At 44.6% G+C, this 17,042-nt stretch overlaps 1 protein-coding gene across 4 annotated transcripts in view; it reads left to right on the top strand.

Annotated features, from left to right (window-relative positions):
- Positions 1 to 17,042, top strand: part of wdfy4 (WDFY family member 4) — a 211,162-nt gene that overhangs the window by 26,223 nt on the left and 167,897 nt on the right. For all 4 annotated transcript variants that reach the window (XM_014198725.2, XM_014198716.2, XM_014198734.2 and 1 more), the window contains exons 7-21: positions 2,339 to 2,528; positions 2,936 to 3,096; positions 4,541 to 4,773; positions 5,088 to 5,218; positions 9,707 to 9,822; positions 9,927 to 10,028; positions 10,266 to 10,456; positions 12,251 to 12,484; positions 12,608 to 13,131; positions 14,519 to 14,609; positions 14,858 to 15,072; positions 15,325 to 15,428; positions 15,769 to 16,018; positions 16,236 to 16,312; positions 16,496 to 16,714. In XM_014198725.2, coding sequence (XP_014054200.2) covers positions 2,339 to 2,528; positions 2,936 to 3,096; positions 4,541 to 4,773; positions 5,088 to 5,218; positions 9,707 to 9,822; positions 9,927 to 10,028; positions 10,266 to 10,456; positions 12,251 to 12,484; positions 12,608 to 13,131; positions 14,519 to 14,609; positions 14,858 to 15,072; positions 15,325 to 15,428; positions 15,769 to 16,018; positions 16,236 to 16,312; positions 16,496 to 16,714 — 2,838 coding nt within the window. The remainder of the gene's footprint in view (positions 1 to 2,338; positions 2,529 to 2,935; positions 3,097 to 4,540; positions 4,774 to 5,087; positions 5,219 to 9,706; positions 9,823 to 9,926; positions 10,029 to 10,265; positions 10,457 to 12,250; positions 12,485 to 12,607; positions 13,132 to 14,518; positions 14,610 to 14,857; positions 15,073 to 15,324; positions 15,429 to 15,768; positions 16,019 to 16,235; positions 16,313 to 16,495; positions 16,715 to 17,042) is intronic.

Here is a 17,042-nt window from a genome sequence, read left to right as displayed (position 1 = left end):
CCAAGACAAGGTAAAATGTATATTGCGTGAACATCAATGGAATAATATATTAAACCTAAAACAAATATGATATGAACATCATAAAAACTGACTTATTTAATTCTTACAACATTAAGGGAATGTCCTGTGCAACCTGGGGTGTCAGGTATCCTAGTGGTTAGAGCATTGGACCAGTAACCAAAAGGTTGCTGGATCAATTCCCCTGGCTGACAATGTAAAAATATGTTGCTCTGCCCCTGAACCCACTGTTCCCCGTTAGGCCATCATTGTAAGTAAGAATTTGTTCTTATTATTGTACATAATAAATTGTTCTTATCTGACTTGCCTAGTAAAATGTTATCACAACTGAGCATATTTTATGTTTTGGGAACATATCTCTTGTAATGTACCTACACTGTTCATACAACCTAATTACATGTTCTGGGAACCTTTAAAGGCTGTTCTGTCAACATTCTTGCAACATCAAAGGAATGTGTTGTGCACCCTGATACAAATATTATCTGAATGTCAGCACAACTGGACAGTTTTTGTGTTTTGGAAATATACCTCTTGTCACGTCCCCGCAATGTTACCACAATCTAATGGAACATAATGGGAATACTATGGATAATTTTGCTATTTGATTTTGAATTTTAGGACCCATCTAGGTATCTATTTTTTGTTGTTATTATTTGATAAAATATAGAATTTTGAACCATCTAAATATTGAACCATCTAAAAACAATTCTGTATGTTAGCTTAGACGACTTAGATTTTTAGAGGTTAATTGGGTTATAGAAACGTTCTTCCAACATTAGGCGGATGTTTTATACAAACATTCTATAATCATCACCACAAATGAACAGTTTTTGTGTTATGAGAACATTTGCTGCGACCTAATGAATGTTCTAGGAACTTTCACAGAACCAATTTTGGTTTTCTGGTAAAACATTACTGGTACATTGTGTTATTACGTAAATAGGAAACCTAACGAGAACTTTTGAGGAATTTTCTGTGGTGGTTGTTGGACAAAAAATACTAGAACTTAATGGGAATCTTAGCTAATGTTATAGGAATGTTCCCAGTTTGCTGGGATGCAGTAATCACCAGAACATTAAGACCACTCACCTTATTGATGGGATGATTTTCCTCTCTCAGGAACGTGGGTAAAGATAAGCAGCAGTCACCAGAGCCCCAGGTCTCATGACAAACACAGAAGTAGACATTCACATGATATCCACTCAGACCTCATTATCTACTTAGCTGTTCCCATACACAGCCCAGAGCACAGAACATGACTGTTGTCTGGTTTGTTTTGGTGATCGTTATCAGTTTGTTTTGGTCATGGAGGACATATGTAAGGGATAATCAACGAGGGGCTATGCATTCTATGGAAAGTCAGGAATGTGCAAAATGTGTGTTCTGCAACGCGCTAGTGGAGTGAAACGGAACTTACCTTCCACAGAGCTGCATATTTTCCAGAGAATGCAGAGCCATAGTTGAATATCCTTTTTATACCATGGCTATAATTTAACACATTTCCCGCAAGAAATGTGTTCATTTGCAGGTAGAAATGTGTTCAACATCCACTGAAGTAGCTAGCAAGTTTACTAGATACAGTAGCTACAGTAGTTGCCTTGGTAACCAAACAAACAGACTTGCTAGTTTAGCTAACCTAACCATCAGTCTTAGCTTGCTATTATGAAAATCGAATTCAACAATGTCAACAATGTTTACAATTTAACTTTTGCTTTCAAAAATAGCTCAAACAATGAACATGTAAGATTGAAATAGCCATTGAATTCTACCGTGCTGATATACCGGCCATTAGAGGAAAATAATGTACGCTTTAGAATGCCCTTCAAGCCAATCAGAAATGAGCATTTAATAGTGCCACTGTATTTTTTATTTTTTACTTAACCTTTATTTAACTAAGCAAGCCAGTTAAGATCAAAGTCTTATTTACAATGATGGCCTACCCCGGCCAAACCTTAACCCGGACGACCCTGGGCCAATTGTGCACAGCCCTATGGGACTCCCAATCACAGCTGGTTGTGATACAGCCTGGAATATAATCAATATACTGTGCTAGTGTTTTATTTAATTCTATGGTTTTGGTAATGATGAGGAGTTTGCTTTGGTGATGATTATCAGTTGTTTTGGTGATGATGGGTGATTTGTTTTGGTGAGGGTGGAGGCATTCAGGCAATGTGTCTGGTGTGTATTTTTGAATTACTCAACGTATGACTCATTGACCCTGTAACCTCTCTCTCTCTCTCTCTCTCTCTCTCTCTCTCTCTCTCTCTCTCGCTCTCATATATATATGTATATATATTCTATTTTTCCACTCTCTCCTCAGCTAAGAACTGTGTGCGTATCTGTATTCAGAACCTGCAGCGTATCACTGATCGTGCCCCAGCTCCAGTCCTAGCTGAGGTGGCTGTCACAGTGTTTAGCTTCATCAGAGACTCCTACCAGCTCAACCCTGCTCTGTTCACCGAGCTTGAAAATAACAATGGGTACACTGTCTTAGAGGCCATCATGACCCGGTGAGTTAGAGAGAAGGAGATGGGGGGAGGGAATTGAGGGAGAAAGAGAGGGTGAGGAAGGATGATGGTGAGGGAGAGAAAGGGAGTGGTTGAAGGTGGGAGGGAGAGGGACAGAGTGAAAACATCTGTCTTTATTGAAAGCGTCAGTAGGGGAACGTATCCAGATTTCTTGGAAATAAGGCTTCCTGGAATGAAAGTGCGTGCAACAAACATAATGTAATTTGATTTATTTTGGGATTAAAGCCAATTCTGCCCACAACACAATGCTATTTATGTCTCTGCAGTTTGTCTGCTTACAGATATATGGCTACAAATAATATTTTATCTTTCACTTTACATCTAAACCCTTTACTGTGTCTCTTTCACCCTCTCTCCATACCATTAATTCAAATTTTTCACTATGGCAGGTGTGAGGAGGGTGTGCCTGCGGAGGAGTTTGGTCCAGTAGAGGACCTGTTATCTCTGCTAGCGTCTTTGTGTCTGTTTGGGAGGTCAGAGCTGAAGGTGGCTCTCTGTGTCACCAACCCTCAGCCACCTGGCTTCAAGTTTGACCCCTCACTCACCACAGGTAAGAAAACACTTCCTTCTATTCTCCCCCCTCCCACCCCCGTTTCCCCCACACTTTTCAAGAACAAATGTAGGTGGGTTATTGGGAAACCTTGTGTGCCTCCCACCTCCAAACACTCTCTACCCCTTCCCACACTCTTCCCTTGTACTCCCCAAACAGTCTCCTTCTCCCCTCCCTTGCTCCACCTCTCAGGTTAACTGGAGCCATGAGGTGATTATGTCTAAGATGATGAAGTGGAGTCTGCAGTCCTAACTCTGTTAACAGACACACTGCATTCATAAAACACCACCACAAATAGACTACCCATCTATCACACACACACACACACACACACACACACACACACACACACACACACACACACACACACACACACACACACACACACACACACACACACACACACACACACACACACACACACACACACACACACACACACACACACACACACAGAGCCCATCTATCACTTACAGGAGCACCTCTCTCACCAGCGTTGAGACAAGGGTGTTTTAGGATGATCTTATTTGTCTGTGATGTGATTTTCATTACAGGTGAAAATTAATCTTATTACAAACTACTTATATATTTATTTACCACAAACATATCCATGTCCCCGCTCCTAAATCTAAGACCATCTCGGAATATTCTGACAATGCTGTGCTTCCAAACTTTATCAGTCCGGATAATGATGTTTTCCCAATGTTTTTATGTAACTTAACATATTCGTTTTCTATCAATCTATGTGAGCGTAACTCGATTCCCTTGGTTGTTTTCTCCCGTTTAGGTTCATTGTTCAACCATCATTCCTCTATGGAATTGAGCAAAATATGATAAATGGTTCCTAAACTAAAACATAACTTTGCTTAAATTGACCTTTGAGTATGCCATAAGATTATTTTCACATTGATATTACTTTGTCAGCTGCATAAGAATGTATTTCCGGTCCCCTTCTCAGTCAATATCAAACACAAAACAAACATATTTTTCCAGGTAGGGAAAGTGGTCATAGACACTATAACTAACCAGCCCAGCCAGTGTTTTTCTATTTGAAACAAATCCTCATTGACTGAACCTTTTTTGGGGGTGTCTGTCTCTCTTCTTCTAGCTAGGGGAAACACTGCTCCTAGTTTACACTTTTACATATCTGTCTCTATCTGAGCCTAGTTAACCTTCTGCTTCAGGCTTTGTGTCCTTGTGTCATAAGATGCAGTGCAGAGGGGGGAGAAGGGCATTCTTCAAGGAGGTGACCAAGAACCGGATGGTCACTTTTTATATATATTTTTTTTTTAAATAAATCCCACAAAAATATTTTCCTATGTGTTCTCAGTTCCTAACAAATTACAGGAAGGAGATGATGAGAGGATTAAGGCACTTAGTATTTTTGAGATTCCCACAATAATATATCTTTTTTTTCACTCATTTTTAACCCCTGTACTTCCAGGCTCTGCGGTAAAGAACCTATCAGCGTTCCGTTTGCTCCAGGGTTCCTTCCAGCGGTCAGAGGACTGTGTTTTCTGCTGCCAGATCCTAAGCACCATCAGGACTGTGTGGTCATGGAACAGGGCCAACTTCTTCCTGTTAGAGTGGACTGTTCAATCACTGGCTCAGCTAGCTCAGTGTGTGTCGAAGAAACCACCTCCTGTACACAGACTGTTCTTCTCTATGTTAGAGATGGTGGGTTGAGTGACACATGCACGTGTGGGCAAGCAGGCACATACACACACATGCGAGCACAAGCACACACACTTGCATGCACGCAAGGTAACTACACTTGTTACGTACATACACACAAAATCCGCATCAGAATCTATCAATGTCCTGTCATTCAAGAAAGCTATCCCCTTAACAAGCTCTACATTTATAGTTCTCCATCCATGACTCCATATGTCCATTATGTTTAATTAATTCAGCAATTGATCATTTGGTAAAATACTTATCTGTTGATTCACCACTATTGACTGAACTATCCCGTTAATGTGTCTGTCCAGGTGGCATTCCATCTTAACTACATCCCCCACGAGGCTGTGTGTGCGGTGCAGGCTGTGCTGAAGCAGGGCTGGGCAGGGGCCGTGGCCGGAGGGGCACAGTTTGGAGTGGCTGCCCTCGGCTGCTTCCACAGGTTTAAATTAAGGAATAAACTTTATTGATCCCCAGAGGTTAAATTGGATTCGTCCCAAGTATAAGACACATTGATTATTTTATAAATGACTCTATGACTGGGATGATACAATATGCACTCAGTGGACAGTTTATTAGGTACACTTCCCCACACCATTACGCCACCAGCCTGTAATGTTGACACCAGGCAGGATGGGGCCATGGACTCATGCTGTTTACGCCAAATCCTGACTCTGCCATCAGCATGAAGCAACAGGAACCGGGATTCGTCGGACCTGGCAATGTTTTTCCACGCTTCAATTGTCCAGTGTTGGTGATCGTGTGCCCACTGGAGCCTCTTAATCTGCTGTAATAGCCCATCCGTGACAAGGACCGACAAGTTGTGCGTTCCGAGATGCCGTTCTGCACACCACTGTTGTACTGCGCTGTTATTTGCCTATTTATGTCCCGCCTGTGAGCTTGCATGAGTCTTGCCATTCTCCTTCGACCTCCCTCATCAACGATCTGTTTTCGCCCACAGGAATGCAGCTGATTTTGAGCGTCATACCATGCTCAAAGTCGCTTAGGTCACTCGTTTTGCTCATTTTAATGTTCAATCGAACAGTAACTGAATGCCTCGATGCCGGTCTGCCTACTTTATAGAGCAAGCCACAGCCACGTGACTCACTGTCTGTACGAGTAAACCATTTTAGTGAATGGGGTGGTGTACCTAAAAAACTGGCCACTGAGTGTATATTTCTAGTACTTTTTTACAGTATACAGTGCATTCAGAAAGTATTCAGACCCCTTGACTTTTCCCACATTTTGTTACGTTAAAGCATATTTTGAATATTTGTTGAATTGTTGTTTTTCTCATCAATCTACACACAATACCCCATAATGACAAAAGTTCAACTTTGGATTCATCAGACTAGAGAACCTTGTTTCTCATGTTCAGAGTCCTTTAGGTGCCTTTTAGTAACTCCAAGTGAGCTGTTATGTGCCTTTTTCTTAGGAGTTGGTTCTGTCTGAAGACTCTACCATAAAGGCCTGATTGGTGGAGTCCTTCTGGAAGGTTCTCCCATCTCCACAGAGGAACTCTGGAGCTCTGTCAGAGTGACCATCGGGCCTCCCGTGTGGCACAGGGGTCTAAGGCGTTGCACCGCAGTGCTAGCTGTGCCACTAGAGATCCTGGTTCGAGTCCAGGCTCTGTCGCAGTCAGCCGCGACCGGGAGACTTGTGGGGACAACTGGGCACAATTGGCCCGGCGTCATCTGGGTTAGAGGAGGGTTTGGCCGTCAGGGATGTTCTTGTCCCATCACGCTCTAGCAACTCCTGTGGCGGGCCGGGCGCAATGCACGCTGACACGGTCACCAGGTGTATGGTGTTTCCCCCGACACATTGGTGTGGCTGGCTTCTGGGTTAAGCGTGCATTGTGTCAAGAAGCAGGGCGGCTTGGTTGGATTGTGTTTCGGAGGACGCTTGGCTCTCGACCTTCGCCTCTCCCAAGTCCGTACAGGAGTTGCAACGATGGGACAAGACTGTAACTACCAATTGAATAACATGAAATTGAGGAGAAAAATAAATATATAAAAAAAAGTGACCATCGGGTTCTTGGTCACCTTCTTGAAGAATGCCCTTCTCCCCCGATTGCTCAGTTTAGCTAGGCGGCCAGCTCTAGGTTCCAAACTTCTAGGCCAGCTCTAGGCCAGCTCTGGTTCCAAACTTCTTCCATTTAAGAATGATGGAGTTCTTGGGGACCTTCAATGCCGCAGACATTTTTTGGTAGCCCGTGCCTCGACACACACAATCCTGTCTCGTCGCTCTACAGAGAATACCTTCGATCTCATGGCTTGGTTTTTGCTCTGACATGCACTGTCAACTGTGGGACCTTATATAGACTGGTGTGGGCCTTTCCAAATCATGTCAAATCAATTGAATTTACCACAGGTGGACTCCAATAAAGTTGTAGAAACATCTCAAGGATGAAAAATGGAAACAGGATACACCTGAGCTCAATTTCGAGTCTCATAGCAAGGTTCTGAATACTTATGTAAATAAGGTATTTCTGTTTTTAATTTTTAATACATTGGCAAAAAACGGAAAACCTGTTTTCCCTTCGTCAATATGGGGTATTGTGTGTAGATGAGGGAAATAAATGATTTAATACATTTTAGAATACGTGTAACGTCGATGCAGGGAGTCAGGAATCATGTGCAGTTAGTGAGTGTAATATGAACCAACATAGAACGATACAATACAAGAGAAACGTCTGACAAGGAAACATAACCAAAACTGCCTGATAACTGATAACAAAAGAGTGCTATATAAAGGGCATCAGCGAGTAATTAAGTCCAGGTGTGACTGATGATGAGATGCAGGTGTGCGTAAAGATGGGTTGCCAGGACCGGTGCTTAGTAGACCGGCGACGTCGAGCGCCGGAGAGGGGGAGCGGGAGTAGTCCTGACAGTACAGGCGGTGCAGGGGCGGGTTCCCTTCCCAGAGCCGGCGGATGTCCATAACTACGTCCCAAAACACGGGGCCAATGATACGGGAGGACCGATTGATGAGCTGGCGGACACTCATAGGGCCCTCTACTGATGTGGAAACACAGGGAGCGGGAAAGCAGGTCCTCCGACATCCTGGTCCCCAGGTGGTAATCCTCCTCTCTGACCAGGAGATGGTGGGATTATGGAGTTGGAGCCACAGGAGGCCAAGGATGACTTTGTGCACGGGTGCGGAGGTGAAGAGGAAGGAAAGGTTTTCCTGGTGCTTGGATCCCACGGTGAGGGTGAGTGGAACTGTGACGTGCATAATAGTGCCGGATCCCAATGGTCGTATATCCAACGCTTGGACCGGAAATGGAGAAGAGAGCGGGTATGAGGTGATGTGCAGAGAGGAGGCAAAGGTCTTGTCAATAAAATTCCCTGTGTCACTAGAACCCTTTAGAGCTGTAGAAACAATAGATGAGGGACAGCCTCCTAGTGAAATCGATACTGAAAAAGGTTTGACGGAAATTGATGATGATGGAGTACTCACGCCTAACCCAGGAAGTCCCTCTGCTCTCGTGGATTCCGGGTTGGGACGTACCAGACACCGTTGAAGCTGGTGCTCCTCCTGGCCGCAATAGGGACAGAGCTCTAACTGCCTCCAATGGCGTCGCTCAGCCGCGGGGAAGCGTGTGGCCATGGGTTCAGGCTCTGACTCAGAACGGTCAACGAAGGAGGGAGAGAGGCGAGGGGGTGCCGACACTCCCGAAGAAGGTTATCCAGACGGATGGCCATCGTGATGAGTGTGTCCTAGGTTAGATTTTCATCTCAGCAAGCCATCTCCGTCTGGACTTCTTTGCGCAATCCTCTTCAGAATAGGGTGCAGAGCGCCGGCTCATTCCATCCACTGGATGCTGCCACTGTCCTCTCTGCCCTCTAGTGGATGGTGGAAGACCCCTCTGAACAGAGCCATGAACCCCTCATTGGAACCCAGATCCTCTTCTCTCCCAGACGGCCATAGCCCACTCCAACGGTCAGCAGGGAAATAACCGTGGCAACCTTGGACCTCTCCATGGCAACCTTGGACCTCTCCGTGGTGGGAACTCCCAACTGATGAGTGAAATAGAGGGAGCACTGGAGTAGGAAACCACGGCATTTGGAGGGAGACCCGTAATATTTTTCCGGGAGGGACAAACAGGCATCGCTGACCTCGGTGGACTGTTGGATGGGCTGGGGTGCTGGAACGCTGGGTCGAATTGTGGTAGAGAATCCTCCGCTTGTTGGAGATGGTGCCCCTCCGGAAATGTCGAGATGTTGAAGAGCGTGGAGGACCTCATCCATAGCTGTCCCCAGTTGTGCCAGGTGTTCATAGTGTTGGCGAAGTAGGTGTCCCTGTTCGCTGACTATCTGGGAGATGTACTGATTAACTGATGCTTCCATATGTTAAGGCAGTATTCTGTAACGTCGATGCAGGGAGTCAAGAAGCAGGTGCAGTTAGTGAGTTTAATATGAACGAACATAGAATGATACAAAACAAGAGAAACGTCTGACAAGGAAACATAACCAATACTGCCTGATAACTGATAACAAAAAAAAAAAGATATTAAGGGTAAGTAGTCAGGGAGTAATGAAGTCCAGGTGTGACTGATGATGAGACGCAGGTGTGCGTAAAGATGGGCTTCCAGGACCGGTGGTTAGTAGACCTGTGACATCGAGCGCCGGAGGGAGAGTGGGAGTAGACGTGGCAAGGCTGAAACGTAACAAAATGTGGAAAATTCAAGGGGTCTGAATACCTTCCAAATGCACTGTATATCCAGTTACTCATTGTGTATTTATACCTTGTGTAATAATTTTTATATTACTTTTTATATTACTCTTTTTTTTCTCTGCATTGTTGGGAAGGGTCCGTAAGTAAGCTTTTCACTGTTAGTCTACACCAGTTTACGAAGAATGTGACAAATCAAATTTGATTGGATTTGACTTAGTTTAAAATATACAAAATCGCTTCCATTCCTCTTCAGGTTGACAGTGCATAGTGGTCTGCTAGCGGAAGTTCTCAGTGATGGAGGTCTGTTGGAACTTCTGCTTGGAGAACTACGCAGGAGGGCCAAGACACTCAGGAAGGCTAGAGGAGCAGGTATGTGTATATTATTGTAACAATGATGTTACCACATATAGACTTATATAGAGCCTATAGAGCCTTTCACTCTTCCTCACAGTGATCTCTTCTCTCTCTGTCAGGTCCCCACGATCAGTCAGCTGTAGAGGACAATGAGAGAGCTCTCACCACCAGCATGCTCACAGTAGTGGCTGCCCTCACCTTACGCTCCATCAGAAACACAGGTAAGTGTCGGAATCTGGTCTAGCGGTAGTACAACCAACATTTCCCCCAAAGGCACTGGTCCGATCCCTGGGTCCACCACTAGCCACCTTCCTCTCTGTATTCCACTCTCATCTGTCTCCCCTCGCTTTTATATCTGCGTCTATCCAAAGAAATGCTACAATCTATCAGGTACACACATCCGATCACTTTCCAGCTCTCCCCCGCTCTCTCGCTTTCTCTCTCCCCCTCTCTCTCAGTGTCAGTCCGTGACCTTGGGATGGTTCCCTACATAAAGATCTTTCTAGATGAGGAGCAGTACAGAGGACCAACCCTCAGCATCCTGGAGCAGCTGTCAGAGATAAACCCTGACGAGTTTATGTCTACGGCTATAGGAGCTCTCTGTTCCTCTACACAACAGGAGCTGGGGCTCAAACACGACCTGCTGCAGGTACACACATTGATCTCTCTCTAATGTTTTATGGATTGTTGTCAAAAACACATTTTGCTAAAGCATGAGGAGAAACGACAGCCAACAAAAACACGTGAGGGTCTCGACTAATCAGCAGATTTCATTTTCACGTCAAATTTTAACAAATTGTAACATGTTTAAAACATAATAAGGCAGTGAATTTGTTATCCCATCCTCCAGGAGCCTTATTGCATTATAGACAAATGCAGATTGATTAGCTGATACAGGTTTAGCTGTTAGCCAGGGCGCTATTTGATTACCTCTCCAGCCCTGTGCTGTAGCTCTATGAAGATTAGGACCTCTATCACATCAGAGAATGCCTGATAAACCTGATTAGGTCTAAGTGAGTTAGCAACTTACTGTTCGTGTCTATTTTTATAGATCAGAATGAGAGGGGTAGTAACTCGCAGACGATATATGTGTGTGTGTATGGGTGTGTGTGTGTGTGGTGGCCGGGGTGTTTGTGTGTTTGGTGTGTGTGCGAGTGTGTGTATTTGTATACGAGTTTGTGTGTGTGCGTGTGCGAGTGTGTCTATGTGTGTTAACTTGATTAAAGCAGGTGGCAGTCAGATTTAGTGTGACCTGGTTTGGCGTGTGTTGAGAGCCATTGTGATTAGTCTAGTTCTTGTTAATCACATTTCTCTCTGCGTACTGCCACACACATTACCTATCAGATGGATTAGACCACTAAATTAGATGAAGCTAATCACATTTAGCTTAGTCCTCAACAACGGTTACCCCAAATAATTTATGATTTTGTTATTTATTTATGTCAGGACTATTTTTCATCCCTTCATGACCTGCTTGTTTTAATTGGCTGAATAGAACGAGAGATAAGCTCGCATTTTGCTTTGTTTACTTCTTGATAGGCAATTGAATGCATTATACATTATTACTCAAAATGTTTATACAGTGCCTAGTGAAAGTCTACACACCCCTTGCACAGATTCACATTTTGCTGCCTTAAAAAAAAATCAAAATACGTCTTGATTGGGTATGTCCCCACACCCCATAGTTTATACTTGGTGGAAGCACCTTTGGCAGCAATTACAATGACTTTCCAAGAGGCGTTGAGTGTTCCTGAGTGGTCTACTCTCAGTCCTGACTTGAGTCTGCTTGAAAATCAAAGACAAGGTTTCAAAATTACTGTCCATCAATGATTCCCAACCAAATTTACTGAGCTTGAGCAATTTTGACAAAAACAATGAATATATGTTGCCTTAAGAGTTGTGCAAAGTTGGTAGAATCTTATTCAAAATTCAAAAATACTGTTTACATTTTTTATACATTTAGAAAATGTTCTACAATGTTTCTTTCACTTTGAAAGTGGAGCAGGTTGTGTAGATAACTAGTAAAAAAGGCAGAAAAAAAACAGTGCAAGACTTTCACTAGGCATTGTACATATCTAGATGTTGGTCTCTGATGCCTTTGTGACAACATATTCCCAAACCTCAAACATCTCAAACATCTCAAAGAGAATACTGTGTGTGAGCTGAATAGTTTGATCCAGGCTATTCTGATTGTGCTGTCTGTAAAGGGTTAATTCTGTATGGGTCAAGTTCAAGGACCTCAATCTATGTCTGTAATCTTGCCATATAATCTTCTCAATAGCCATGTTAACCGGACTTTCTCGATCTGCCTCATCCATAGAACTGTATAATATAACATCGTCTACCTTGTTTGTTAGATAGTCAGACAGGACTAAAGCACAAATGGAGCCAGACGTGTGTGTGCACATTTTCTGCAACTGAACTCTCTCTCTCTGTTCTCCAGTCAGTTTTGAAGGTTCTGGAGAGCCCTAACAGTTGGGGGGCGTTTCGACGTGCGAGGGGCTTCACCGGCCTGCTGTCCCTGGTGGTGGACATGGAGGGGGCTCTGAGTGACCCCCCTCAGGGTGGGGTGTGGGGTGCTATGGGGCAGCAGGGGATACTAGACCTCCTCTTCCTCACCCTACACACCCTCGCCCTAGCTGTCCACGTACACCCTGTCAACTCACACCAGTTCCAGGTATGTAACACCACTGTATTGTGATGTCATTCATTCAAATGAGGTGTCAAATAACCTCATAAGCCAAAGGATGGGTTGTATGAATGTGACCAGACATGAAAATAATTCATTAATTTGTTCCAGGCTGAAGGGTTCTACGAGAGGCTGGCTGAAGCCTTACTACGGCTGGGTTGTTTCCAGACTGAGGGCCAGGAGGCGACAGAGAGGATGGAGGGCCACGCTGGGGGTATGATGAGTAGGGGCCTGGGCCAGAGATGGGGTCAGAGAGGAACAGAGGATAATCATTCTCTTGGGAGGAGCTTCCACCAGTTTCTGGAGCTGTCTGAGACCCCTGTGCTCACCTCCCTCTCTTCCACCTCCAAGCCACCCCTGCCTCCCCCTTTACAGACCTGTATCAGGCTCCTCTCCTACCTGTACCAATTAGCCACAGGGACCTACGCTGCCCTTGAGATGACAGCTGGACATGTGGGAGAGAAGAGAGAGGGGGGGGGAGATGGGGAGACCCAGGGGGATGGTGGTGGAGGAGAGAGGCTGCAGACTGTGCCACCAACCCCACAGACTTCACAGACACCAGAGGATGAACTACAAGGGGGATCCAGACCTGCAGCCCACAGCATCGCTGTTGTCTGCTCTGAGACTAACTACAGGTGGAACTGTTGTTTATTGTTAAAGAGATTGTACCAGAGTATCTCTATTTCAATGTCCATCTATATCTCTCTATCTCTCTTTCTACCTCCTTCTCCTTTCCTTCTCCTCCACCTCCCTTTCCATCTTCACCTCCCTATATATCTCAGTGGTTTTCTTCTAGGCTTTTAGAGTGCATTCAGAAAGTATTCAGACATCAGATCTGGGGAAGGGTACCAAAAACTGTCTGCAGCATTGAAAGTCCCAAATAACACAGTGGCCTCCATCATTGTTATTTTGGAACAACCAAGACTTTTCCTAGAGCTGGCCACCCAGCCAATCTGAGCAATCGGAGGAGAAGGCCTTGGTCATGGAGGTGACAGAGCTCCAGAGTTCCTCTGTTGAGATGGGAGAAACTTCCAGAAGGACAACCATCTCTGCAGCACTCCACCAATCAGGCCTTTATGGTAGAGTGGCCAGACGGAAGTCACTCCTCAGTAAAAGGCACATGACAACCTGCTTGGAGTTTTCCAAAAGGCACCTAAAGGACTCTCAGACCATGATAAACAAGATTCTCTGGTCTGTTGAAACCAAGATTGAACTGTTTGGGCTGAATGCCAAGCGTCACATCTTGAGGAAACCTGGCACCATCCCTACAGCGAAACATGATGGTGGCAGCATCATGCTTTGGGGATGTGTGTCAGCGACAGGGACTGGGACACTAGTCAGGATCAAGGGAATGATGAATGGAGCAAAGTACAGAGAGATCTTTGATTAAAACCTGCTCCAGAGCGCTCAGGACCTCATACTGGGGTGAAGCTTTACCTCCCAACAGGACAACAACGTTAAGCACACAGCCAAGACAACGCAGGAGTGGCTTCGGGACAAGTGTCTGAATATCCTTGAGTGGCCCAGCCAGAACCCGATCGAACATCTATGGAGATGCCTGAAAATAGCTGTGTAGCGACGCTCCCCATCGAACCTGAACGAGCTTGAGAGAATCTGCAGAGAAGAATAGGAGAAACTCCCCAAATACAGGTGTGCCAAGTTTGTAGCGTCATACCAAAGAAGACGCGAGGCTGTAACCACTACCAAAGGTGTTTCAATACTTATGCAAATGTGATATTTCATTTATTTTTTTTATACGTTTGCAAAAAATTCTAAAAACCTTTGTTTTTGCTTTGTCATTATGGGGTATTGTGTGTAAATTGGTGTGGGGGGGGGAAATAAGGCTGTAACGTATCAAAATGTGGAAAAAGTCAAGGGTTTTGAATACTTTCCGAATCTACTGTATATTCCAGGTTGTTGCATGAGTGTTAATTTCTCTCGTATCCAATGTACCAGAGGCCAAGCAAGATTGCTTCATATTATAATCACTTTATAACTATGTGATACTATATATCTGTCCAGGTTTACCTGTGACCAGACCATACTGCATCCTGGAGCCCTCAGGGTCATCATGACTCTCCTGCCTCATGTCTTTACTGCAGAGGATCCACAGGTAACCTATCAGCAGACCGACTACACTGCTCTGTCATATGCAGGAATCAATTCAGGAATCAACTCAGTTCAGTTAGATTTAATTCACACTGTATTGCTCTTTCATATTATGTAGAATCAATTAATTGTAATTCAACTCAGTTCAATTGGATTACTCATAGCTCCTCTCTTCTCAGACTGCTTTGCTGTCATTTGAATTTGACTCAATTTGGTTAAATTGAATTCTTCATCACTCCTCCTCTCCCCCAGCTGTCAGTGGAGGTCCAGTACTCAGTAGCCCACCACCTCCAGGTGATGGTAACATCAGAGAAGAACCGGCAGATCGTCTGCAAGGGGGGTTTGGTGTCCACTCTACTAACCCACTGTCGAAGCATCCTGCTCAGGCCGGACCACCCACTATACCTGCCTGACACACGCATCCTGGAGAAAATCTCCTCACACTCCATCTCCCACATAGACCTCAGGTCAGCTGCTTTTCTTGGCACCAAGCTTGGGTGTGTATATTAGGCACCAAATGGCAGAAAATTGACTGAAACAGGGAAGGACTATCTGGACACGTGTTTCTGTTTTCTGATTCAAGAAGTTTTAAAACATTGTCCCTGTGTTGATCTCACTACCCACCGTTGAGGAATCTTTTTTGTATTTAAAATGGATAGTTCACCCCAAAATCAAAGCTTGACGAATGTTATCTTACCTCTTATTTCCTTCTTCTTCAGGCGTTTCTTGTGTCTTTGTGATCCTCTGATGTGCCAAGCTAACAAAATTGCTGCCACCTCTGCTCCAGAATCCAATACACAATGCCCCTTTTCTCCCTCCAATGGTAAAGATACAGAACTTTTATCTGATTTTAACCATTTAATTTGAGTCCTGCACTAGCACTGTTGATTCAACTAATAAGGGCATAATTATATGACCATTTGAATCAGCTGTGCTAATTCTAGAATACATCAAAGAAGTGGACTGACTAGGGGTACTCGAGGAGAGGTTTGGCAAACACTGGTCTAGAGGAAGCAGACGGCATTTGAAATGTTGCACATCTGTGTTCCAAAAAGTGTAGCTTTTAACTTTAGGCCTACACTGTGTGTAGTCTTTACATGTAATTCTGTAATTACTAATGAAATAAACATGGTTGTAATCGTATAATTAATCTAATTTTGCAGGCCACAGCCCAGAGAAGACAGACAGCTTAACAGACAGTGAGACCACCACTCGCTCCATCATGAAGACATTGAAATGCTCTTTTAGCCTGCTGAGCTCCTCTCCTCCTATTGGCTCTCCTGTCGGCCAGCCCCTCCCCCTGCACCAAATCATTAGCCTAGTCTCCATGACGTCACCAAGGAGCTTCCGACCACACCGAGTCTCCACCTCTCCGGCCTTTGTGGAGTTTGATATGACTGAGAGCGGCTATGGGTGAGTCCACTGTACTGGGTAGGTTGGAAGTGGGATGGGTTCTGGTAGGTTTGCATAGGATTCCAATGATTCACTAGCCTGATCCCAGATCTGTTTGTGCTGTCTTGCCAACTTCTATGGTCATTGTCATACAAAATGTTCTGTTGCACACCATTGATTTGACAATGGTGTATGTCTCTGTGTGTGTGTGCATGTCTGTGTGTGTGTGTGTTTTCAGCTGTCTGTTTCTACCATCCCTGGCTACAGTGAAAGGTGTCAATGCTGACTCCATCCCAATAGGGGGAATAGGAGGAGGTAAGACAGGAGGGGAGGGAGTTCACCTAGTACTGTATCAACTATGTTTTACTTTTAACAACTATATGTTTACCTATTTTACTTGTTTAAATGGATTTGCTTTGAAAATGCTGTATGACCTATGTTTGGTTTACTTTAGCTCTGCTTGTCCCCTCTCCTCCTCCTCCTTTTCCATTCAACCAGACTGTCGTGGTTTCCCTCCAGCAGCAGGCCTGTCATATTCCTGCTGGTTCCTGATCAGCAGGTTCAGTTCAGCCTGTGATTCCCACCCGATCTGGCTGCTGTCTGTGGTGCGCCATATGTCCCGTGCCGAACAGCAGTACGTCTGTCTGTCTGTCTCCATCTCAGCCAGCGACGGATGTTTGGTCATCTCCACTGAGGAGGAGCCCTTCACCTTCCTGGGTAAAGATATGCTAAAGAGACATTGGAATGACCTCAACCTGTGCTGTAATGTTTTCTTTGGCACAATAAGCTATTTACTCAAAAATACACCAATCTCAAACCAACCTCTAGACCAGGGGTGTCAAACTCATTTTTGGAGGGCCTAGTGTGTGCTGGTTTTTGGTGTTTCCTTTCAATTAAGACCCAGACAACCAGGTGAGGGGAGTTTCTTACTAATCAGTGACATTAATTAATCAATCAAGTCCAAGGGAGGAGCGGAAACCCACAGACACTCGGACCTCCATGGAATGAATTAGACACGTGCTTTAGAACAATGTTCCTGCTAAGA

This window comes from Salmo salar, chromosome ssa01 (genome assembly GCF_905237065.1).
Source record: "Salmo salar chromosome ssa01, Ssal_v3.1, whole genome shotgun sequence".
Lineage (NCBI taxonomy): Eukaryota > Metazoa > Chordata > Actinopteri > Salmoniformes > Salmonidae > Salmo > Salmo salar.
This window is presented reverse-complemented; position numbering and strand designations above follow the sequence as displayed.